We start from the raw sequence: 25,372 nt of genomic DNA, 5'->3' as shown, positions 1-25,372 counted from the left end.
AGTTATGTCACCAGACGCTGACGACTGCTCTGGACTCAACCTCGTCTGATGAACTGAAGCACACTAGAAACCGTGTGTGGTGATCTGACGAGTCAAACCTTCAACGTAATTCTGGAAATAATGGTTGTGTTCGGGCCAAAGAAGAAAAGGACCACCCAGATTGCCAGCGTAAAGTTCAAAATCCAGGGTCTGTCATTGCATAGGGGGGTTATTAGTGGGTAACCTGTACATCTATGAAGGCACCTTTAACTGACTACATATGCTGCCTTTTAGACGACGTCTTTTTCAGGGACGTCCATTATTTCAACACGGCAGCTTCCAACCACATTCTGTACATGTTACAGCAGCATGGCTGCATAATCAGAGAGTGCAGGTGGTAGACTGATCTGTCTGCCTACTACTGCAAATGTGTGAGGCGTTGAGAAGTGCACAATACGACAAAGAAGGCCACGGCAAAAAATTCCACCATCAAAACTGGATCTTCAGTCCCCAAACGATTATCAAATGTTGTTCAAAGAAAGGTGATGTAACATAGTGGTCAACATGCATGTTTATTAACTTTCTTGGATTGTATTGTCAAATTTGGAGTGAGTATATAATTGCAAGGCATCAAATATTGTGTATTATTTTCATTTTAATACAGGTCAAACAGAATTTACTAATCACTGCTTTCTGTTTATATTAGTATTTCACATACTGTTCCAGCTCCTTTGGAATTGCTGGCAGTGCTGTGCTTTTCCCATGCATGACCAATTTCTGTTGATAAATAATCGAATAAAGTACGTCACTTATTAATATTAATATACATCACATACCACTAAACGATTTGTTTGCTTTTTCCTCAAAAGGGTAAAATGTCCCTCTCCGGTTGCCGTTGTGCTTATGTGTTAGTTTTGCTTTGTCCTCTGACTGGAAGTGCCTCCATTTCTTTGAAAGGTCTCTGATTGAGGTCGCATGAATCAGCAACACTGCAGAATTGCAACTTGCAAATATGACTTTAGTCTAACACCTACTCTTAGATGTGTTGCGGTGGGTGATCTCCATCCCACCGCCCAGCTGGATGTCTTTTGCTCAAGTTGAGGTTGACACCTCTTCTTTGATCATCACAGGGTCTCCTCTGTAAAACCGTGTCCTGAGAAAAGCTGTAGTGAAAATGTGAACAGGTAGTAAACACACAGTTTTAGTTAGAAATCTGAAATACAAGAAAGTTTTAGTTATTTTTGAAGGAGGCCGTTAGGTGCAGCTATTGAACGCTTTCATTTACAAATATTCTATTGAATACTTTCCCAAATATTGGTGCTGTCACACAGAGAGCTTTCATCTCCATTTTTGGCAGTTTTTGCTTTTTTTCACAGTGTGAAAGCTCTAGTGACCTTTTACAATGTATCAAATGGTCATGATGAAAAGACCAACAGAAATCCTCCAAAATCACTTGGAAAAAATCATATTACAATTAGCTTCCAGTACAAGTTAATGTTTTTTCCTTCTCCTGTAAAATTAACATCTTGGAGAGGTTTTTGCCCAAGAGATACAAAGGAAAGGTCAAGACATATATATTTATATATTAATATATTTATTCACCAGGGTATATTTCGGTTTTTCCATCTGAATTTACATGACCACATCATAAGTCAAATTATTCAGTAACTGCATGAAATAAATGTAAATTTTTATTTTATTTATTTGTTTTTTTTGTAAAAGTTCCCCTCAGATTAACAGAACGTGTTTTATGATCATACACATATTGCTATATGCTTATAATTTACTGCTGAAAGCCAAAAATCTTAGACTCTTAGAAGAGTTCAGCTTCTTTTATTATAAGGGTTTAATATTACATTACCCATTTGACTGGAAAGAAGACAGTTACAGCTCTCATACAACCCCCACCTTTTGAATGAAGCTTATGAGATATGAAATTTATGAAGAATATGACGAAGTGCGTTTTGGTCTCAAGGAGTTGAAAAAGTTAATGATCAAATGTTTTTTTTTGTTTTGTCACAGGAGAAAAGCAAGCTTTACTTACCTGTTCATCAGTGAGTACGTTTATATGTACTCAATAATCCAATCATAATCAGATTTCTGCAGTTATCTGATCATTCAAATGGTCATGTAAACACCATACTCCGATCTAGAAATTCAGTTAAGAAATCTAATAAAGAGGCTGGATTTTAACTCAGTAATCAGATTTCTCAGTGCATGTGAACTCTTACTCTGATTTCTTTCGGATTTGTCAGTCTGCGCATGCGCGAGAACGGTACCAGAAATAAGCGAGCAGCGTTGCAGTGAGGCGCAGTAAAACACGAACTGAAGGATTTAAATATTCTTAATCTTCTAGACGATGTATGTTCATATTTTCAGGTAAAATGGCGAAATGTTTAAAAAAAGCTGCGGTATGAAGTTTGAGTTTTACGTTATGTTTACATCTTGTCTTCTTCTGTGAGTTAATTGGCTGTTTCCAAAGCAGAAGTCTGATTACTGTCTGACTCATGTAGACCTGGAGTTTCACATTATCTGATTACTCAAGTGCATGTAAACGTGTTGATCAGATTGCTGACAAAATCTGATTTTCTGCAGTTATTGAATTATTAAATGCATGTAAACGCAATCAGTGTCTAAACCATTATAAATGAAAGCTTACTAGCTCTTTCATTTAATATTGGAATTCAAATTCAGGTTCCAAAATTTCTGCAGAGTGAAGTGGTTAAGATGTAAACAGTCATTCAGAGTGGTTTGGTCACCCTCACAGAAAGTTATTACATTAAATGGTTATGAATTCACTGCCTGATGCCAGAAACATTGTTTAGTGATAGTTTTGAGAAGTTGAGAAGAAGTTGAGTCTGCAAGTTTCTCTACAATGAACCATTTCATATCAAACCACTCTGAATGACTTTGTTTACATCTCAGCAATAGAGTTATGCAGTATTTTTTAATTGATATAATTCTCTTTTAGGTGTTTTATAAGGTTTAAAAAGTATTTTAGCCTTTTCAACTCCTTGGGACCTGCGGTGGTTCCAAAACACACTTCATCATATTCTTCATAATATAGTAATTTCATATTTCATAAGCTTCATTCAAAAGGTGGGGGTTGTAACTGTCTTCTTTCCAGTCAAATAGATGGGTGATGTAATTTTAAACCTTTATAATAAAAGAAGCTGAACTCAGTTTCTTTTGTCTACTGAAAATTGACCTATTTTTCCACAAATCTGGGCTACAAACTAAAAACAGATGGCGTCTCTTCAGTGATCTGCTCTGTAAAAATTATTTTTTTAAAAGAGCATCTAAGATTTTTGGCTTTCAGCAGTAAATTATAAGCATATAGCGATATGTGTATGATTATAAAACACGTTCTGTTAATTTGAGGGGAGCTTTTACAGAAAAAAAAATAAAATAAAATGTATTTACATTTATTTCATGAAGTTGCTGAATAATTTGTCGCCTTACGATTTGGTCATGTAAATTCAGATGGAAAAACCAAAATACACCCTGGTGAATAAGAGGTTAGAACAAGTGTTCAAAATTAAGACGTTAAGGCGAGAGCGTTTAAGATTTCATTTCTTAGGATACCTTCATGAATCCTGCACCAGGTTGTTTTCCATCAATGTTGCTCAGCTGAATCATATCATAACAAGCTGCTGTGCAGTCCTCATTTTGATCTTGCTGCGGAAAGACACTGAGTCATGTTGCGTGATGGAAACTGTGGTTACGGAGCTTTTTCAGAAACCATAATTAATGCAGTGCTTAATAAGGCTGTGCACTCACAGGCTGTAGATTTATCTCTTCACTTTCTAATAAGTAATTGGCTAACTGACAGGCCACTTTATTAGAAACACATACCTTGTACTTCCACTCTTTGTCCACTTTATTAAAAACACCTACTTTGTACTTCCTTTCGCAGGCCGCCTTATTCGAAACACCAGCATTAAACTTCCACTTACTGTCCACTTTATTATAAACACCTACCTTGTATGTCCACGCACTGGCCACTTTATTACAAACACCATCCTTAAACTTCCTTTGACTGGCCACTTTATTAGAAACACCTACCTTGTACTTCCACTCACTGGCCACTTTATTAGAAACACCTATCTTGTGCTTCCAATCACTGGCCACTTTATTAGAAACACCATCCTGAAACTTCCTTTGACTGGCCACTTGTACACCTACCTTGTAAGTCCACTCACTGGCCACTTTATTAGAAATACTTACCTTATAGATCTTATATCAAACTGTACTGAATTGTTCAGTATCTCTAATAGACTTGATTATGTGGTCTCTGGCACTGCTCCACACACTGTTACCTATAAATATGAACAAAATTCAATGTACACAAGGTAATTGGCCACCTTACAGTCATCCTGACCTGTCAGGATTTCTTATTAATGCAGTCCAGCTCTTCAGTACAGTGCATAAAACTGTGGTCAGCAAAGAAACAAGATTTATTGACAGAATCTAGTTTAGGTTGGTGTGATTGATATTTTGACCAAATTTGCTACTTTTTGACTAGTATTTTTCAGATTTTGGTTGTAAGATGGAACAATAAAGACATAAAACATGAGAAAATTGGTCATTTCTGTAGAGATTCACAATAAATTGGTATTTATGTACTGGTACTTTCCAAACACCTGTTAAACAAACCTCTTTATTAGCAACAGCAGCAAAAATATTATTATGCAGGAAGTTTCTAATGCAAAAAATCTGTTGAGTGATCAGATACAGGAAATGAATGCACCACTTCTTATCTTCAATCAGACGCCCTACAGAGATTTAAAGGAATGGTTTGGTCAAAAATAAAAATGTTTTTTTACACTTGTGCCAGATAGTCAGTCAGCTTTTTTGCGTCCCAGTTTTGCTTTTTACGTTTATAACATTTGGCAGACGCTCTGATCCAGAGCAACATACAGTTTTGATCATTTTACATAGGTAGGTGAAGGTAGTGTTAGGAGTCTTGCCCAAGGACTCTTATTGGTGTAGTGTAGGGTGCTTACCTAGGTGGGGATTGAACCCCAGTCTACAGCATAGAAGAGACTTTCTGTCCCAAGGACTCTTATTGGTGTAGTGTAGGGTGCTTACTGAACCGTTTCACCATAAAAAGAACCATTTAATCGTGCAAGGGGGTCTTTGAGGGTTCACGGTTCTATATAGATGCCTTTTCTTTACTAAAGGACGTTCGGAGAACCATCTTTTAAGTGCGAATGTTAATACATGCCAGGTTTAAGTAGGGAAATTGAACCTAAACACATGGAGCTTATGAACTGTTTTTTAGATGAATTTGATGAATCAGAAGCAACCAAACGTGTGTGTGCTGTGACATCACAACCACAAATAACTGGCAGGCTGGTGCACTGTGTTAGGCCTTTAAAGCCTCAAGCCAAAAAAAGGATACGCTGATCTTCTTAGCCAAAAAGGGCCCATACATCAGTTTATAGAAAACATCCACAATTTAAATCGCAATTATGTATTTTTCCAAAATCGCTCAGCCCCAGTATAGAAGTATGTGGTTTGGGATGCAGCATTCAATCAGCTCCAGTGGCTGATTGCAGCTCTGCTGTGCTGCTTGTTAGCTGCTCATTAAGCATTTCCAAGTGAAAGTTTAGGTATTTCCTTGTTAAGTATGCATTCATTAAGGTAAGCTGATGTTCGCCAGCTGCTTTTTTGAAATTTGTTTTCCTTGTAAGGCACCTGAAAGTAGCTGCAGCACAATTTAAGGTGCAAAACTAAAGAAGCAAACTTCAGGCATCAGACTTGCTGATCTACAGATAGAAATCGATGTTTGGCAGATCTTTTCCTTTAAAGTAATCGCTTTATTTATTTGTTTGTTTGTTGCTTTCTTTTTTTTTCTTTCTTTCTTTCTTTTCCTGCCAGTCAGATGAAATGGCATGAGATCTGCCTGAGCACACCAGCTGCCATCTTGGAGGTTCTGAACGCGTGGGAGAACGGAGTGTTGTCTGTAGAGGCTGTACAGGTACACGCATTCATTCACTCATTCGTTTGTGTTCGTTCATTCGTGCTTTAAAGGGGATTCCACTGTTAGCCAGTACGTGACTCGCAAACACAGCTTTGAACACACATAAAATCTTACTACTTTTTTTTTTCATTAAAACAAAACAAGTTCACTTAATTATAGAAAGTTTCACACTGATTTTCAGACGTTGGGACACATTTTAATTCAAATCAGTGGGATCTAACTTCTCACCATGTGGCCGTGAGGGACAGGGATGCAGTCTTATTTCCTGCTCTAAAATGCAGGGGCGTGGCTAAAATAAGGCTCCGCCTGCAGACTAAAACTGTGCTTTGGTAGTGACATGAAAACATGGGAACATTTTCTGACCTAAAGTTTTTTATTAAAAAAATAAACTCATAATCTCAGAATTTTTCAGCTGCAAAAAATAAAAAGAAATTAGGAAAAAATACAAGTATAGTTTTCACAAGTGTAAATTTAGGGGTTAGGATTTAGGACAGACACCTCCCCAAAGAAACTACCCTATAAATGATGATTTTGTGTATATTTAGCTTATTACAGTCTAAATTAATGCATTGGATTTGAATAGATCAGAACATAATCCTTGTAAATATCTAAGCTCTGAGTACATAATTGTTTCTAAGTAGGTTTTCTTTTCTACTGTTGGAGGGCAGTTTGAACTAAGTCGATAATGAGATAGAGGGCTTAAGTCATATATACAGTCAATGGTTCCAGCTCTGTTACAGTGGAGGCTCTTGAGGGGAAGCTCCACTTTGCTGTAGCTTTTGTTAAATTGCTGCTGTTTAATTTATCAGTAGTTCTCCCGCAAGCACTGTCCAGTGTAGTCTGCTGAAGATGCTGAAGGTATCACTTTAAAAGCTGTATTTGAATAACTGGGCTTATAAGTGGACATACAGCGCACCGCAGCTGGGTTTCAGCCCACACTACCACGAACGATTTGAAGGGTGTCATTGCAAAAATAGGCAGCTTTGCTCCAAAATTTAACCATTAAAATGAGCTCAAAACACCTGGAAAGGCACGATTCACATGTTATTCACCCTTTTATTCTCATCAAAATTCTTCCATTATTTCCAAACCAAGAAGTAACACGTTTAAAAACAATCACAGGCCAGGGCCACCATTAGGCCTGGGCCTTTGAACTTTATTAACTTTATTCATACATTTAATTCACTGTGGTTATGATTGAGTCTCTCTGCATATGTGCTTTTCTTCTTCGAAAACATTTTTAATAGTATGTGGAACAAACAGAATCTAATTTCAGTTCATTTTGTGCTCATTTCAGTGCTCTCTCTCTCTCTCTCTCTCTCTCTCTCTCTCTCTCTCTCTCTCTCTCTCTCTCTCTCTCTCTCTGAGCAGAAGATCACTGACAATATCAAAGGAAAGGTATGCAGTATGGCTATATGTGCTGTGGCCTGGTTGGTGGCTCATGTTCGGATGCTGGGATTGGACGAGAGGGAGAAGCCTCAGACTATGATTCGGCAGCTCATGACTCCTCTGTACGGAGAAAACACCCTGCAGTTTTACAACGAACGGTGAGACACATGTCTACGTAACAGTGGGAAGAAATGGTTTACCGGTTGAGGTTGTTTCTCAGGTAGAAGTTTCGTCGTAACCGTTTTAACAGTGCGCCACCAATGAGCGCAGATAGCGCGATGTACAAACAGTGCTAACCATGCTAGCGTTACCCTGTTTAGCTGAGTGTCTGAGTCAGGGACGGTTCAGTCGGGTTTCACTTGAAAATGAAAACACAGTAGATCCTCGATCATCTCCTGCCATCTAGTCTGTTACATCTGAACTAGTGCACTTGGTTTTTAAGGCAGTGGACATAAAGGAGCAGCTAGTTGTTTGGGGTTAGCCTTAGCCTAACATGACCACCAGACTGATTACCGCACTTCCTCTCATACTGCCCGACCCGGACTCTGTACTGAAAGCATCAATGACTGTAATACAAACTCATATCCAAAAAGTTGGGAGAGTAGGTAAATTATTGGCAAATTGTCTTTTATAGGTATTTAATTAAAAACACCACAAAAAGGGGGTGATCAACACTATTTATTTGTGTTTTTTCCCCCCACTGTCCCAACTTTTTTTGAATTAGCTTTGTATTTAGGTTTTAGGCTTTAAAATTAATTCCTGCTCCACCTTAGATTATTACAGTTATGTCCCTCTCTCTCTCTTTCTCTCTCTCTCTCTCTTTAGTGTGGTCATTATGAGCTCTATCCTGGAGCACATGTGCGCGGACGTCTTCCAGCAGACGGGCGTGTCCCTGCGTCCAGCCCTGGAGGGTCAGGAGCCGATCCCATACCGCAGCCTCCTGCCCCCTCGCCAGCCCATCCGCCAGGCCCTGCAGACTCACTTCCGCCAGATATTGGCTAAAGGCTGGGTGGACTCCCGCACACTGCACCTGCTCGAGAGTCTGCTGCACATGGGCGGGGTCTTCTGGTTCACCAACAACCTCGTAAAGGTGAGTTAGTTTGTCTGGCCCTGCATTTTTACCCCACTTTAGTTTTCATTCGCTTCATTCTTCCTCCCTGCTTTTATGACCTATTAAAGCGATTATTAATTTGGCACAGTGGAGTCTCTCATGTTAATATACAATGATAATACGTGTTTTGCCATAGTTGCCTGTCAGCCAGTCAGCGGAATGGATTTTGGGAAATGCATGTTTATTGGCTGTCCGTTTGGCTGATAAGACTAATTACTTACATTTAGTGAAATTTGGTATTTGTGATTGTGCTGGGTTTTGGGTGGGTTTCTGGGCCAAGATAACAGCTGGTTTCTGGGCCAAGATTACGGCTGGTTTCTGGGCCAAGATTACGGCTGGTTTCTGGACGGGGATTAGGGTTCTGGACCGAGATTCAGGTCCGGTTCTGGGTTGGGTTCTGGGCTGAGTTCTGGGCTGGGTTCTGCGCTTGGTTTAGGGCTGGGTTTTTTGAGCAGGGTTCTGGGATGTGAGAGAAGTTTTGGGCTATGTTTTGGGCTGGTTTTTGGTCCAGGTTCTGGACAGTTAGCCGGGTTAGGGCCAGGTTCGGGCTTGGTTTAGACTCAGAACGTTTTCTTTTGGTTGGGTCATGGTTATTTAGATTTGGACCGAAATTTCAAGCCCATACTTTGCTTTTTAAGGCCCACTTACATTTGTGTGGTTTTATGTACCAAAAACAATCATAATTCATAACCATTTTCCAACCCCTCTTTATATTTTAAAATTAAACAAGCTGTAAATATAGGTGGATATGTAAATATTTTGCTTTTTGTGACAAAAAACAGACAGCTTATTTTCAAAATATGGACTGTGGAGTGAACAGAATGTTTTGAAACTTTAACCATGTTTGCATGCGACTGAACTTTTTTTTTAATTCAAAAAGGTGAGGAAAATTTTGTTTTCCATGGTTTGGGTTCTTTAAAGCTCTATGCGGAAGTTCTTACAGGCTGTGTGTTTGTGTTTTCCAGGAGCTCCTGAAGGAGACCCGTAAGGAGTGGGCGTTCCGTGTAGTGGAACTTCTCTACAGTATATTCTGCCTGGACCTGCAGCAGGTCACTCTCACACTGCTCGGCCACATTCTGCCCAACTTACTAACTGACCCCGCACACTGGCACAAGCTGGCAGACCCGCCGGGCAGAGCCCTTGCCAAGTAAGCCCCTCCTCCTTCCTCAAACCTGAAGCTCAAAGAACTGTTAATTCATAAACATTTTGATTCAGATCTTTAGATCTGGAGTGTCTTGCACCTGCCTCCGCGTTTAAAATGACTGGGGACCTCATATCACTTCAAAATGGGTTTCCTGGCAATGTTGAAGTAGCAGCTAGGAAAAGTTGCTGCGTCCGAAATGGTCAGATAGCATCGTCATGAAACCAAAAAACGGCTGATGCACCGTCTTTCCTACTTTCTGCTTCCTCTTTTTTTTGGATTTTCACTTTCTCAGCTTCATCCATTCATCCTGAATTTTACTATATATTTATCTTTTAGTATTGTTCCTCATTTTCATTCATTCTCCAGTTCCATTTTCTCTTTACAAAGAAGAGGCAGAACCGGACATCTGCACAGACAGAAATAGACCTCCCTGATCTGACCTCCTGTCTTTTTTTCTTGAAGTCATTCTGAAAGGAAACCTTTTTCCAGGAATACAACTTCTAAAGATGTCCAGTAGCCTTTAGTCAGAGCTTTCTGGCAGTAGACATCCAGCTGACATCAACTGTATTGTCAGTGGTGCACTTAAGATACTCTTCATTGCCCTCGCACATCTGGCGCAGTCAGGTTTGGTGCAGTTTTAACTGCAAAGTAAAAGGGGCCCAAATTTTTGTTTTGTGCTGTTCACATTATCTTTTAAATGTGATCTGTATGCGACAGTCTGAAGAGATCAGCTCCTAAACTGACCCGCATGCGCAAAACAACAATGCTTCACATTGCACACTCATTCAGAGGCCAACGAACGCCAGTCGCTCCCGGAGATTTCAGTGTCATCTTCACCAGCATCACAGGAGCCATGATGAAGCTTCACTGAATGACAGCTGGGCTCATCACCCAGAATGTGTTTGAGCTGTAAAAAGGGTGCCGTCACTTCTTTGGTTTGTGTCTTCGGATTCTTTAAACTTTGCTTTCAAACTTCAGCCATTTCTTTTGAAATCTCTTCGAACACGGAGGGTTTTGGATACGTCTCTTCTACTTTTTTGTACAGAAACATCAGCCTAAATGAGGTCTCAGCAGTGTGAAATTATGATGAATGTGGAGTTGGATTGACGTAAAAGTTGCATGAATTCTGATCTGGCTGTTCAGACTGACCCACAGACACACATCTCTGTCACATATGAAGAAAAGGATCAGATTTAGGCCACTTTTACCTGCTGTGTGAAGTTAGTGCAACTTTAACTGCAACCTCATCAACCTCATTTTGCTGCGACCTCATCACACATTTGGTGCAACCTCAAGCACAGATTTAGATTTGATGTAACTGCAAATTTGCTGCACATTGAGCTGCAATTTTGGTGTGACTAACTGCAGATTTGGTGCGGTTATCAGATTTGGGGCGCCTGACTTGCAATATTAACTGCAAATTTGAAGTTTAAATTTGGTGTGACTTTAACTGCAAATTTGAGATTTGGTACATGCAGACTTGGTGCAGATGTACCTGTCAATTCGGCGCAACTAGAACTGCAAATTGGGAGCGACTATAACTGCAAATTTGCTGTGACTTCATCATACATTTGGTGCAACCTCAAACATAGATTTAGATTTGATACAACATGAGAAATTCGCTGCAAATTTGCTGCAACTTGAGCTGCGAATTTGGTGTGACTAACTGCAGATTTGGTGCAGCTTGAACTGCAAATCTATGTATATATATATATGTATATATATGTATATATATATATATATATATGTATGTATCATATTTGGTGTACCCATTTGCAATATTAACTGCAAATTTGAAGTGTGACTTCAGCTACAAGTTTAATGTGAATTGAACTGCAAATTTGGTTCCAGTTTTACTGCAACTTTGAGATTTGGTGCATGCAACCTTGTTGCAACTAGAACTGCAAATTTGGTGCGACTTTAACACAGATTTGGTCCTACTTTGTCTGTCAAAACTGCTTTCATGCACAGTTATGCAACCACCTGCAAACACATGTTCTCTTGCCTGCTGCTGCGGCACTTGAGTGATTTATGTTGAAACCCCTGATGAACTCTGGAGATAAGTGCTCAAAATGTCATGCGTTGATAGTTTCCAGGCGCCGCATAAATACCATTCATTTTTGTGCTCATGTTTGTGTGTGTGTGTTTTAGGTTATCCGTGTGGTGCGCACTCAGCTCCCACTCATCTCACCATAAAGTCCACACTTCGGCCCGGCAACGCAAGAGACAACGAGAAGATATAGAGGTTACACAGAACACTTCTTAATCACCTGCTACTGCATAACCACTCTTCTAAAATGTCGCCTGTTTTCATTACCGAAGTATCTGAACTTTTCGCCTTGTGCATTTTGTTCTGCATTATCCTAGGGTTTCAGTCATGTGACCTTTCTGTTGTGGCCACCATATTTGGGACCGAATTTCTGGCTTCACTTCTCCATACGAACGTAACTAGGGAAAGATGGCTAAATTTTCTCTCTTGACTTTGGAAGAGAAAAAACCTTACCTCGACAAAGTCGATAAAACAGGCTGTGATCCTTATACAGTTTCCTCTGAACTCCTGGTCCCCCGTAAACTGACGGAAAGCTACCAAACTTGTGTTTTCCTGACATTTATATTTATCTCATACTCAGCCCCTCTCTATTCTGGAGAGTCTCTCAGAGCATTTAAAAGCACAGAAGCCCACCGGCTCTTCACGTCAGGGTGGGTAAAGGATCCCATGGTGTTGCATAAAGAGGAGAAACACTCCTCTATCATAGGAGGGTAACGACATCAGCTAATTAACACAGATGTGAACAATGCTGGCCTTTAGATAACTTTAGCTGATGTTATCAGCCGAGAGATAAACAGTCGCCCCCTAATGGAGCTGCAGACAGCCGGTATAACTTTACTCTCTGTTTCTGATTTAGATGACGTCTGAATGGAGAAACACTAATGTTAAATATCAGACTGAATGTCGTGGGTCTGAAAACGACGTCGTGTTTCGACAGACGTGGTTCTGTAAGTTTGCTGGTGCAGTTAGTTCAGAGTTCAGCTCCAGTCCTGAAACCCCTGCACTTCATAACTGTGGTTTCCTGGTTAAAATACCTGATATTATCAGCTAATTAATCCCTAATTGAGCTGAACGAGGTGAACAGCAGAGAGAAACACTAAACTATACAGTGCAGGGGCTCCAAACCTGGAGTGAAAACACTGAATTAAAGGTCTGTGTGTCTCTCGTCTCTCGGCTTCTGATGCATCTCGCAGGTGAATCATTCCCAAAGCACAGCTAATTGAAAGCATCGCGCAGAGCAGTCACTCCCTGATTCGGTCCTCAAAATGGTGGCGACTATACAGTGTGACGTCATGTGAAACTGTCTCCCTGCACGTCTCACGAGTCACAATGCAACCTGCTGTTCTTTAACTAGCACCACTAACACTGCTAATAAGCACAGCCCCTAACACTGTCTTTAATTGGTCAACAGGACTATAGCAGTCTCTTTCCACTGGACGATACGCAGCCATCCAAACTGATGCGCCTGCTGAGCTCCAACGAGGACGAGCCGGCGGTTTTATCAAGCCCAGGTCAGTCACCAGAGGTGCAGGTCTAGCTGAAACCTGTAAAATGGATATAATGCAGGGGTCACCAGCCCTCCTCCTGGAGTTCTACTTTCGTGCAGAGTTTAGTTACAATGTGCATCTAACATGCTCCCCTGTTTCTGATCCATCCAAACAAGGACTTCTGGAGAAGTTAGTTAGTGGAGCAGGTGTGGCAGGTCGTGGTTGGAACAAGCAGCAGGAAGGTAGATCTCCAGGACCAGGTGACCACTGGTATAGGGCAACATGATCCAGTATTTCTGATTAGCAGAACTAGTTACTAAGGGGATTAAGTAAAAGCAAAGACCACGTCAAAATAGCCCAGCTGAGGTAGCTGACATTAACACCCCATCTGGTTCCTTTGTGCTTCTTCATTTTTGCGCTCCACTTTCGTCCATCGTGAAACTTGGAACGCTCCAACTTCCAAATCAAATGCGTCTTCTACAGCCACCAGTCAGCATAAGGGCAGACCTTTGAATAAATCTAGCCAATCATGTAACAGTCCCTGATTTTAAGGGTAAATAGATTTTTTTTTAAATACTGAGCTTATTGGTTCATTGCCTTCTAAAGCCCAGGTAAGCACATGCATTAACCCCTTTTTACAGTAGACATAGAATGCTATTTCTGTCTGTTTCGGAGGTCTCTCAGTTTCTACGCTAGGCCCTTTTTCCTTCAGTAACTCTGATGGAATATATTTCCATAGTAATATATATTTTTTATAAAACCAGTGTAATGAAAGTGGTTGACACTTCTCAAAAGTTGACGCATTAAGCTTAAACTCGCATGCACAAAGTTTGCACATGCGCATGTGGCGAGCGCCCGTCCCCCGGACCCCGATGACGGCCACAGGACCTGAGCTCAGAGCGGGGACGAAGCCCGGTGAGGACGGCCGGGGAGATAACAGTGAGCGAGTCCCGAGCCCCGCCTCCTGGGCACCGCCTCTGGTCCCAAAGCGAGGCCTTATCGAGGCCCGGGGGACGAGCGCTGGCCACAGCGCAGTGTACATACGACTAAACTTGTATAAAAAGTTGATGCTTGTATGTTGGCTAAACATGCTGAGGCTGGAGATGAACAAATTTAGCCAGCTGACTTGAAACCAAAAACAACACTTGATTAACTTCTTCAGATACTGTTTACATTCTGAACAGCGACCGTTAAGAATCATTTTTAGTGTGTGAATTGCTGGAATGTTACTTTTGTGGCAGCTGCATTCATTTGCATATGGTTGAAAGCTGTGGAACTTTTTTGCCGCAAGCCGTTAGGCACCTGCAGAGCTCTCCGTTGTAAAGAACAGGATGCGGTGAGTTGAAGTTGCAAGAGGACACATAGTTAGTTTGATAAGATCTGAACCAGGTTCGGGTTTTAGTGACACTGGTTTTCGTTTGGTTTGGTTGGTTTCACACTGCAGCGGCTAAAGTGCACTAAATTACACAAGTGCTTGTTTACTGCTCTGTTACTCCACCATCTGAGCCGAAAGAACTCATAATTTGCATGAATCAATTCAAAGTAATAATAATAAAAAACCTACTTGATGGCTGCTTCTTTTTGATTGGGTCTTCAATCTGAATGTAACCAGTGAGGTCGCTGATGCAATGCGATCTGCGATCCAGGTGCCAAAATGAAATAGATAGCTTTGTGTACGGGTGGAGTGTTCACCCCTTTCAAAACAGACCGAACTGAAGAGAACGTTCAATACGAAAGAAGGTAAATGTGAACGCACCGCTAATTTATGATGGTAAATATTGCAAATACGATGGTTTAGCTGTGCTGGAAAACCTCTCTCGCATTTCCATTTAGAAGTACCTTGTAGTTTTCTTGTTCTCAGAGCACTGAGTCCCTACGAATGCAGCAAGCGATGCAATAACCATGTAGGCTTAGCGTCTTCTTAAAAAGTTGCAGTTATACACGTTTACATTGGTACAGATATTCAAAAGTTTGGGTGCTTCTGCTCAAATGACATTTGTTGATTTTCTAAGTGAAAATAAGGGTAAAACACATCCTGTACAGAGAACAAACTGCACATTTTTATGTACAGTGACTGTTTATTTGCCTAATTTAAAGTATGGGAGAAAAAACATTAATTGTTGCCTGTGAAAAAGTTATGGCAGATTTTTACTTTTGGTTTTATGTTTCTGATATGTTCGACTCTTTAACGTATTGTCCACCGAAATTTGCAGAAAATTGTGATATTTAAGTTCCCTGTAGAGGATGTTTTCACTTATTTTCAAAATCAACAAAACGTGTCATTTGATCGGGGTATTCAAACTTGCATACGACAGTATAATTTGTGCAGCATACAGCGGTAACCCTGGTGATGACTTTATATTTATTTTGCAGTTGGTTTCTGTGTTATTAAAGATATTAGAGGGGAAGTGTGGGGAAATGATTTCAAAGCGGATGAGTGCTGTTCAGTATATATTAAAAATATCTCCATAATACTGAAGAATATGATGAACCATGATGGGAAATTTTCAAGTTGTCAGGAGTTTCGCATAAGACGGAAGCTCGAATTGGAGGTTGTGTAATTTTTCAAAAATGACGAGCACTGAATGCTAATGTTAGTTTTCTGGTTGCTTTGTTTTGCTAACCATCTGTTTATTTATTTATCTTTTGCAGGTGACCGGACGATGAGTAGCTCGCTGTCAGCCTCTCAGCTCCACACAGTCAACATGCGAGAACCTCTGAACCGTGTGCTAGGTCAGTTCCGCTCTTTGTGTGAAGTGGGGACACACAGTGATGCCAGAATCACGTCGGTATTGTCGATGTTCGCTTTAAAAAATTGTTAGATTTGACTGATTTTTCAAACTGACATTTTTATGATTGTACTCTGGAACAGCAGCTTCTTTTTGATTGGGTCTTCAATCTGAATGTAACCAGTGAGGTCGCTGATGCAATGCGATCTGCGATCCAGGTGCCAAAATGAAATAGATTGCTTTGCGTACTAGTTCACTTTTAGCTGGGATTCGTCGTCGTAGTTTCTATGTATAGCTTGAAAATGCCTCTCGATGTTCCCCTTCTTTGGAAGTGCGATGGCTACTTGGCAACAAGTACAAGCAGAAGCATTTGGAGTTTGACATTGTAAAAAACAGTCCTCCTCCTGCTCTGTTTCTTTGTGCAGGTCTCGCACTCGTCTCTGAAAGACTCAGTGTAGGTTGCGAAAGGATAATGCAAAAATGGTGCTACACTAACTGGCTACCGATAAATTAAGACTTATTAGATTCCTCGAGAGGCACATTCACAGCAGTGCTTTAGACCGGCTGTGGCGTTGCTATGGTAACAAGCAGTAAATTAAAGAGACAGTGGCCACACTTGTCGGTCAACCACATTGACCTGTCCGCCGCCAGAAGCAGTAGGAAAGTGTTGAAATGTGATAGCCTGTTTGAATGATCTACCAAGGTGCACTGTGCGATCAACTGGTCGATCTCATCAACATATTGATCATTAGGCATCCCTGCGGTAAACAGTAAACGTTTCTTTTCAAAGTTGCAGGCGCTACTTGTCGACAATGGACAGCATTACGTGCGACCTGAACCCGTATCCTAGGGTTTCAGTCACGTGACTTTTCTGTTGTGGCCGCCATATTTGGTACTGAATTTCTGGCTTTGCTGTTCCACACGAACGTAACTAGAGGAGAAAGAAGGCTAAAATTACTCTCCTGACTCTGGAAGAGAAAAAAAATGTTGCCTCGACTAAAATCCTTATACTGTTTCCCCTCCGAACTCTTGGTCCCACTTGTGTTTTCCTGACATTTATATTGATCTCATAATCAGCCCCTCTCCCTAATCTGAAGAGTCTCTCAAAGTATCTAAAAGCACAGAAGCCCACCAACTCTTCACGTCAGGGTGGGTAACCCTGGTATTGCATAAAGAGGAGAAAAACTCTGTGATCATAGGAGGGTAATGACTTCAGCTAATTAACACAGATGAGATCAACGCTGGCCTTTAGATAACTTTAGCTGATGTTATCACCCGAGAGATAAACAGTCGCCCCCTAACGGAGCTGCAGACAGCCGGTATAACTTCACTCTCTGTTTCTGATTTAAATGAGGTTTGAATGGAGAAACATAAGCGTTAAATATCAGACTGAATGTCGTGGGTCTGAAAACGACGTCGTGTTTCGACAGACGTGATTCTGTAAGTTTGCTGGTGCAGTTAGTTCAGAGTTCAGCTCCAGTCCTGAAACCCCTGCACTGCATAACTGTGGTTTCCTGGTTAAAATACCTGATATTATCAGCTAATTAATCCCTTCTTGGGCTGAACGAGGTGAACAGCAGAGAGAAACACTGAACTGTACAGTGCAGGGGCTCCAAACCTGGAGTGAAAACACTGAATTAAAGGTCTGTGTGTCTCTCGTCTCTCGGCTTCTGATGCGTCTCATAGGTGAATCATTCCCAAAGCACAGCTAATTGAAGGCAGCGCGCTTCGCAGTCACTCCCTGATTCGGTCCTCAAAATGTCGGTGACGATTCAGTGTGACGTCAAGCGAAACATAAGCAGAGTAAAGGAGTCCGTGTTAGAGAAGAAAACTGCAGCAAGAAGCTTGAACTGTGCATCGCGTTGCTTATTTGGAGAGATTATTGATGCACTGCTAAGCAACGACAGAGGTGCACATTGTGCATTTAGAAAGAAATCTGATTAATGAACGACTCACGTCGATCCGCTTTCACATTATCAGATAAAGTGCCTGTTAATATGGTGAAAGAATTAGTGCCAAAATCTGATATTCTGCAGTTATCAGACTATGTGCTTGCAAATTTACTCAGTACTCAGTTTCTGTCTATGTCTCTCTCTATGTAGCGAATCTGTTCCTGCTGATCTCCTCCATCCTGGGCTCCAAGACGGCGGGTCCTCACACACAGTTTGTGCAGAGCTTCGTTGAGGAGTGTGTGGAATGCTCGGAGCAGGGCAGCCGCGGCAGCATTCTGCAGTTCATGCCCTTCACTATGGTGAGTCACACATCACTGATAAAGAAGCGCAGGCATGTGTGAAGTGTCGGAAGTGCAAGGTTGCACAGTTTTTCAGCAGGCAAAGAGGTCAGAAATCTGAGCCGAGCTTTATGTGTTGAGCTGTTGGGTCAACAACGAACATTTTGATGATTAAAATGTATTTAAAAACTGTAAGGCCATCCAAATAATCAATGCTTTTACTCAGAGAGGATTTATGAACTTTGTTTTACCTCATTTTATGCATACCATTTAATATCAATCTGACAGGAAGGTTTTATCCATCAGGGAACCTTATTTTGACCCTATAATCAGATCAGAAACTAAACCTTTATTCAGATATAATCATTTCTCCTTGCGCAGGTGTCAGTTTAAAATTAAATTCAATAACAAGCTGCATATGAAATAGACAGTACACTAGGGCTGGGCGATAAAATGATAACAATAATTATCGCAATATAACTTTCCTCGATAGAAATATAACATATGTTCGATACATGTTTGATATAATACACCATTCTCACACTTCTGTGTTCTGGAGACAGCCCTGGTGGCGTTTTCTACGGTGCACTTCTGAGTTTTTCGACATGATTAGAGAGAGAAGGGGCGACAAGTAGGGTGGCACGGTGGCGCAGTGGGTAGCGCCGTCGCCTCACAGCAAGAATGGCCTGGGTTCGATTCCCGACCGGGCGGCCAGGGTCGTTTCTGTGTGGAGTTTGCCTGTTCTCCCCGTGTCTGCGTGGGTTTCCTCCGGGTACTCCGGTTTCCTCCCACAGTCCAAAAACATGCAGTCAGGCCAATTGGACATGCTAAATTGCCCCTAGGTGTGGTGTGTGAATGTGTATGTCTGTCTGCCCTGCGATGGACTGGCGACCTGTCCAGGGTGTATCCTGCCTTCTGCCCAATGACAGCTGGGATAGGCTCCAGCACCCACCGCGACCCAGAAGGATAAGCGGTTTAGATGATAGATGGATGGATGGGGCGACAAGTAAAAAAAAAGGGTCGCCAAATATACTTTAGCAACGTCTGTGGAGTTATATATTCCCTGTTTGAGTGGAGCGACCGGCGATCTGTTCTCCTGTGACCGAGTGTGAGTGACGAGGTCAGTGGTGTAACTGTACTGTCCTACAGCGAACTCACCTCTTTAGTAATTAAAGTGCCTCCTAACAAGCTTTAGCAGCGTTAAATCACGTCTGCTCCTCACAACTACAGCACTGTTACAGCGCCCAGTCATATTTTCAGTATTAGTGCATTCACAAGCAATGAAAGTGAAAGAAAGCAGTGGTTCGTGTAAATTACAGCCCTGATTTAAACGGAAATAAACTGAGGAAGCTGTGAGGCTTTGGAGAGCGGGAGAGCGCTGTCTTTCCTGGCTAGCTGTTTTTAGCAGCTGGCTAACTTGAAGTAGCGCTCCGTCACTCCACAACACGGCGAATTGATGTTACTTCAGATCGAACAAGACAAAAAAGCACAGATTTCAGTTTAAAACGTCCCTGAAGTCAGTTTTTTAAGTGCTAGCAGTTGTACCAGCGCACTTGTTAAGTATTGCTGGCCCACATAATTTGAACACTTCAGTATTCAGAAGCTTCATCTTTTGTTACAGCTTTGTGGATTCCAGTCCATTTTCAGAGTTAAAGGTTTATTCATCATATTTTATCATAAAATATTATTAAAAAGCCGAGGGACAGAAACAGAGATGGAAGGCGAGCTGATCAGTTTAGCTGATTCCCAAAAGACGCGAATGACCATCAATCTGTGCAAATTCAGCATAAAACACTGAAACAACTCAGTCGTCAAATCTGAAAAATATTATTTTTTGTCCGTCAGTCATTTCACTCGTGACTGAGCACTAAGCTCTGAGTCAGCGGTGGAACATGAACTCGACTGTCCATTCAGTATAGCATGCAGTAAAACTGATCACGCATCACTGAAACAAAGACTTCAAAAGATTTACATATTGAAATTTTGTTGCTCCTTTGTAGGTAAGAAAAAAATCCAGCCAAACTGTCTAATATGACATTTTTATTTTGGATTTTTAAGAAAAAAATATATAATTATTTTTAAATATTATATTGTTAAATGTTTATTATTTATTTTTGTTATTATTACATTAAAGCACATATCGTGGCCTCTTTGGAATGTCCAGCATACAAAAGGAATGTATAAATGTGTGAAACTATCGGAAACTGGAATATTTTGAACAAACATACTTAACATTATGGTTAATCATGAAATGTAAATATACAGTTTGTGTGTGTGTGTGTATATATATATATATATATATATATATATATATATATATATATATATATATATATATATATATCAAAATCAGATATATATATATAAAATCATATATATATATGATTTTATATATATATATATATATATATATATATATATATATATATATAATGATTTTTATATATCTGATTTTGCACAAACTGCATAATTCAATAGTTGACATGTAAACAAAGTCATAAATCATTCACAGTGGTTTTGATGTGAATTGATGTCTTTACAGTGATGGTGAGTGGAACCGGGGGTCGCCATGACTACAACACAAATATAACTCTAAAACCACCAGTGAACCTACACAAGTCTTATAGAGTTTCTGTTGTATATGTAAAGTTGATGGTAAAACAGTGGAAAATCCAAAAGCATGTTTTCTTTGGGGACTATTTTGCTTCAGAACACCCTACATGTGTCCCTCCACCATGAAAGGCTTTCTAATATTACTTTTTAGCCCAACATCAAAACAGTGTCTCAGGCATCAGGCAGTGAATTCATGACCACTTCATGTAGTAACTTTCTGTGAGGGAGCTTTTAGAGGTGGATGTCTGGTTCCTATCACCACCACTGTGAACAGTTCTGACTGTAAGTTTCTCTAGAACTGAGCGTTTCACACCAAACCACTCTTTAAACATTTAATTATGCTGAAGTTTTGAATTCCCCTTTAAGCTTTTCTGTTTTTGTGTGCATCCTATGCAGGTGTCCGAGCTAATGAAGCTGCACGCGTTGGCCAAACCTAAAGTGGTCCTGTCCATCACAGACCTGACTCTTCCTCTGGGCAGAAGAGTGGCAGCTAAAGCCATCGCTGCTCTGTAGTATGAGCACACATGCAGCCTTCTTCATACTTTCACTGGGCTGAACTTCACGCCTTATCACTGATGCCGAGTTTCAGAGAATATACATGCACTTCCTGCAGTTCATCACTCACTGATAAAAAGCTGCACTGCTTCGTTACGGAGTTCAGTCGCATTAAAATGCTATGTCGTTGTTAAACACGTACCGCCATCATCCTGAAGTGCTTCTTGGTAGAAGAAAGAAATTTAAGGCTTCATGCGGATGACACCGAGATAAAAGTGATGGATTACTTGGCAAAACTTGGGTTGTATCTTGTGCTTCATCGAGCACAAGAGTAGTTTCCAGTAATAAACATTATTTTTTTTTTTTGTCCATCATCAAAAACGCTCATAGCAGTGCGCACGTTGTGGCTTCACACTTAGTTGTGATTTGAAAGATGTGGTCATACTTGTGAACAGCGTTTATTTCGGCAGCATCAGCTGGTGCTTACCGTCAACCGGTAGACAAAACTGAAAACTGGTTCATCTCTGTATATAGAACTTGTTTTTTTATACTTAATAAATCATGATGAATTCATTTTTTGGCTCTTGTAGTTCTGTTTTGTTTCAGAAGAGCGCTGTTTACGCAGTTTGGCCAGTGACCCTTTAAGGCCAGCGCGAAAAAGCAATTTTATCTTCTCTTTTCTGTTCTTGTGTTTATTTAATATGCAAACTACAGAATCTAACAAAGCCGAAAATGTTGATTTTTAGTCTGTAAGACCATGGTTAAAAAGACTGCGCTGCTAGTTCAAACCATGCAGAGTAACCAATTAAGTGTTGCCAGATTGAGCAAGGTCCCCCCCCTCAAAACACAACCTAACCCCCAACTGCTCCCTGGGCACTGTGGATAGGGCTGCCCACCGCTCCGGGCAAGTTTGCTCACTGTCCCCTAGTGTGTGTGCTCACTAGTGTGTATGTGGTGTTTCACTGCACGGATGGGTTAAATGAGGAGGTGAAATCTCCACGTTGTGGGACTAATAAGGGTCACTGAAGTATATACAAAAGTATATATAAGTATATACAAAAAAGGAAACTAGCAGTAATTAATAATAATAATTAAAGTAATAATGCTGTTATTATGTCATTATAGTAACTATGCTATAACCGCTGTAATAATTTGTCACATTGCAAAAATAAAAAAATTGAAATTTGTATGTCATTAAATAGTATTAGCAACACTTTATAACAGACTCCTAAAATTAGCAGCATAAATCATCTAATTGTTTGTTAATGATTTAAAAAAAATGATAAAAATTATAGAATTGGTACTTGTGCATTAATAAGTGCTACAGTTTGAATTACTAGCCTAATTATTAAATTAACTTAGCATACAGACTGTACAAACAATACAAAATTAAAGCACTGTAAATGCTTTTGATAAATGACTTAGTGTATAAAGCAACGCAATGTGTCTATTTAAATATTATATAATTGCAACTTTAAGAGAAGGGACCAAATAATGATATTAATATTTTTAGAAATTACATATTAACCACTTAAACGTTTATGTATCACAAACTAGCATAGTAGATAAAACATAGTTTTAACGTTAGTTTTGAAACAGAAATGTGTCTATTTATAATGATTGATTTCTAATGCAGTTAAGAAATCTTAAAAAGCTCAATACTTCAATGAGTGTCACATAATAATCATGAACAAACTCCTAATTGACGATTAGGTTCCTTCAACTCAACATAGGTTATTTCTATGTCCCTAAGTAAACAGTTAACAATTCCATTTATTAATGCTTATGTAGCTACTGTATAATCAATAACAGTCAAATAATGAGTTTATTAGAGCTTAGAGTTATTATAAAACCTTAAAATCTGACATTAAATTATACTTTCTGATATCAGTTGTCTGAATGTTACCGCCTAAAATCTGTATCCCTATCAGCCACAAACCCTTTAAATTGGTTGCTCTAGTTCATTCATCAGTGTAATGCCAAGGAAACTACACATGGTTCTTCAAGGGTTCTTTAGTAAAGAAAATGCTTCTATATAGAACCATGGACAAGACTTCATGCAAACTTTGCGTTCATAAAGGGTTCTTTGCATCGTGAAAGCGTTCTTCAGATTGTTTGAGAATGTGCTATAGATGTTTCTACATAGAACCTTTTTTAAAATAGCACCAAAAAGAGTTCTTCTATCGTTACGATGTCAAGCTTGTTACAATAGAAGAACCCTTTTTGGTGCCATATAGAACGCTTTTCAAAAAAGTTCTGTATAGAAACATCTACAGCACCTTCTCCATCAATCTGAAGAACGCTTTTCATGATACAATGAACCATTTATGTATGCAAAGGTTTTTTTGTGTTCATGGTTGTGTATAGAACCATTTTCTTTACTAAAAACACTTGAAGAACCATGTTTTTTTTTAAGTGTGCAGTCTTTGGCAAATTCTTAAAAAGCTGCATTTTTTTGCAGAAAGTGCCTTAGAAAGTTAAACTACACTCTCAAGATGGTCCTTCTAGGGTTCTTTAGTAAAGGGAATGGTTCTATTTAGAACCGTGAGTTCTATATAAAACCATTTCATGCTTAAATGGTCAAATGGTTCTTCAGATTGATGGACAATGTGTTGTATGTGGTTCTAGACTTGTTTTGAAAAGGTTCTATATAGAACCATATGCAACACATTGTCCGTCAGTCTAAAGAACCATTTTACCATGCAAAGGACCACTTAAGCATGAAATGGTTCTATATAAAACTCCTAAAGAACCCTCAAAGAACCATCACAGTCCTCACTGTGCTGTCATTTGATGATCCTTCAGTCAAATAATTGTTCATTAATCCAGGCCTTTAAAATTAAACTAATTGTAATTTTGTAGAAAAAGATTCAAGAATCAAATTTTAAATGAGAAAAATAATTTTTAATCAGAGAAAAAAAAGTGATGGTTGGAAAACAAAAGTTAGTTTTGTGGTGACCACACTTGGGCTTTCCATGGAAGATGTGTCTACAGATGTGTGAAACCATAGAGGTGAGATTGTGCCTACACGTTTTCTTTGTGACCAGTTTTGCTTGCAAAGCAAATATTCTGTTGCTTCGTTCGACCTGTGCTTGGTACACATTATGTAAGACCTCGCGTTGCATTGGCGAGTAGAACTGAGCTAGAAAGTCTGCAAGTTGTTCAGCCAGTGAGGGAATAATCTATTTTGCTGACTGTTTTAAAAGTGTCGACAGTGTGACGTGTTCAGTTATAACCGCAAGAGGAAACTTGCAGTAGTCGTACACTTTGTACATTGTATCTTTCAAAGGAGGCATCTAACATTTTCATCAGCCAAGAAGCAAAACCTTCAGCTGTCCATAATGTAATAAATACCCACGATAATAACAAATACAACTTAGAAATTAAATTTCAAACCCTTTTGGCTACATAGTGACACTGCTCAAAGACCCAGCGAAGGAACCCCTTTAAATAACATCCAGCTGTTGTGATCTGGTCTGGAAAAGTTGCAGAGGACTCTGTAGGCCTTATTTGTGAAAGCAGGTACACTGTATGGCCAAGTGTAATTACTGATTAAATGTGTTTCAGCCAAACCCATTCTAACAGGTGTATAAAATCAAGCACATAGCCGTGCAACCTCAGTAGACAAACACTGGCAGTAGAACGGGCCGTAGTGAAGAGTTCGGCGTCTTTAAACGTGGCACTGTCATCAGAGTCAGGTTGTGCAATTTCTGCCCTGTTAGATTTGCCCTGGTCAGTTGTAAGTGGTGTTATTGTGAAATGGAAGCATCTAGGAGGAACAACAGCTCAGTTTCGAAGCGGTGGACCACACAAACTCAGTGGAGCTGCTAAATGCTGACACACGTAATGTGTAAAAATGGTCTGTCCTTTGTTGCATCACTCACTACAGAGTTCCAAACTGCCTCTGGAAGCAACATCGGCACAAGAACTGTGCAGTGGGAGCTTCACAAACTGGATTTCTGTGGCCGAACAGCTGCACACAAGCCTAAGATCAAAATGCTCAATGCCAAGTGTCGGCTGGAACGGTGTAAAGCACACCGCCTGGACTCGGGAGCACTGGAAAGTGATGAATCAGGCTTCACTATCTGGCAGTCTGATGGACGAATCTGGGTTTGGCAAATGCCAGGAGAACACTACCTACCAGAATGCATAGTGCCAA

The 25,372-nt window shown here is 40.1% G+C and overlaps 1 protein-coding gene across 1 annotated transcript in view; it reads left to right on the top strand.

Moving 5' to 3' along the window:
- The window catches only part of med24 (mediator complex subunit 24), a 52,023-nt gene extending 30,237 nt beyond the window's left edge, over positions 1-21,786 (top strand). Inside the window, 9 exon segments of the mRNA XM_036573189.1 lie at positions 5,863-5,962; positions 7,337-7,512; positions 8,180-8,444; positions 9,431-9,612; positions 11,761-11,854; positions 13,071-13,170; positions 15,799-15,879; positions 17,978-18,126; positions 21,115-21,786. Of these exon segments, the coding sequence (XP_036429082.1) occupies positions 5,863-5,962; positions 7,337-7,512; positions 8,180-8,444; positions 9,431-9,612; positions 11,761-11,854; positions 13,071-13,170; positions 15,799-15,879; positions 17,978-18,126; positions 21,115-21,231 (1,264 nt within the window). The 3' untranslated portion in view covers positions 21,232-21,786.
- Positions 21,787-25,372: the final 3,586 nt, after the last annotated feature.

The sequence above is a fragment of the Colossoma macropomum genome, unplaced genomic scaffold (assembly GCF_904425465.1).
Source record: "Colossoma macropomum unplaced genomic scaffold, Colossoma_macropomum, whole genome shotgun sequence".
In the NCBI taxonomy this organism is placed as follows: domain Eukaryota; kingdom Metazoa; phylum Chordata; class Actinopteri; order Characiformes; family Serrasalmidae; genus Colossoma; species Colossoma macropomum.
This window is presented reverse-complemented; position numbering and strand designations above follow the sequence as displayed.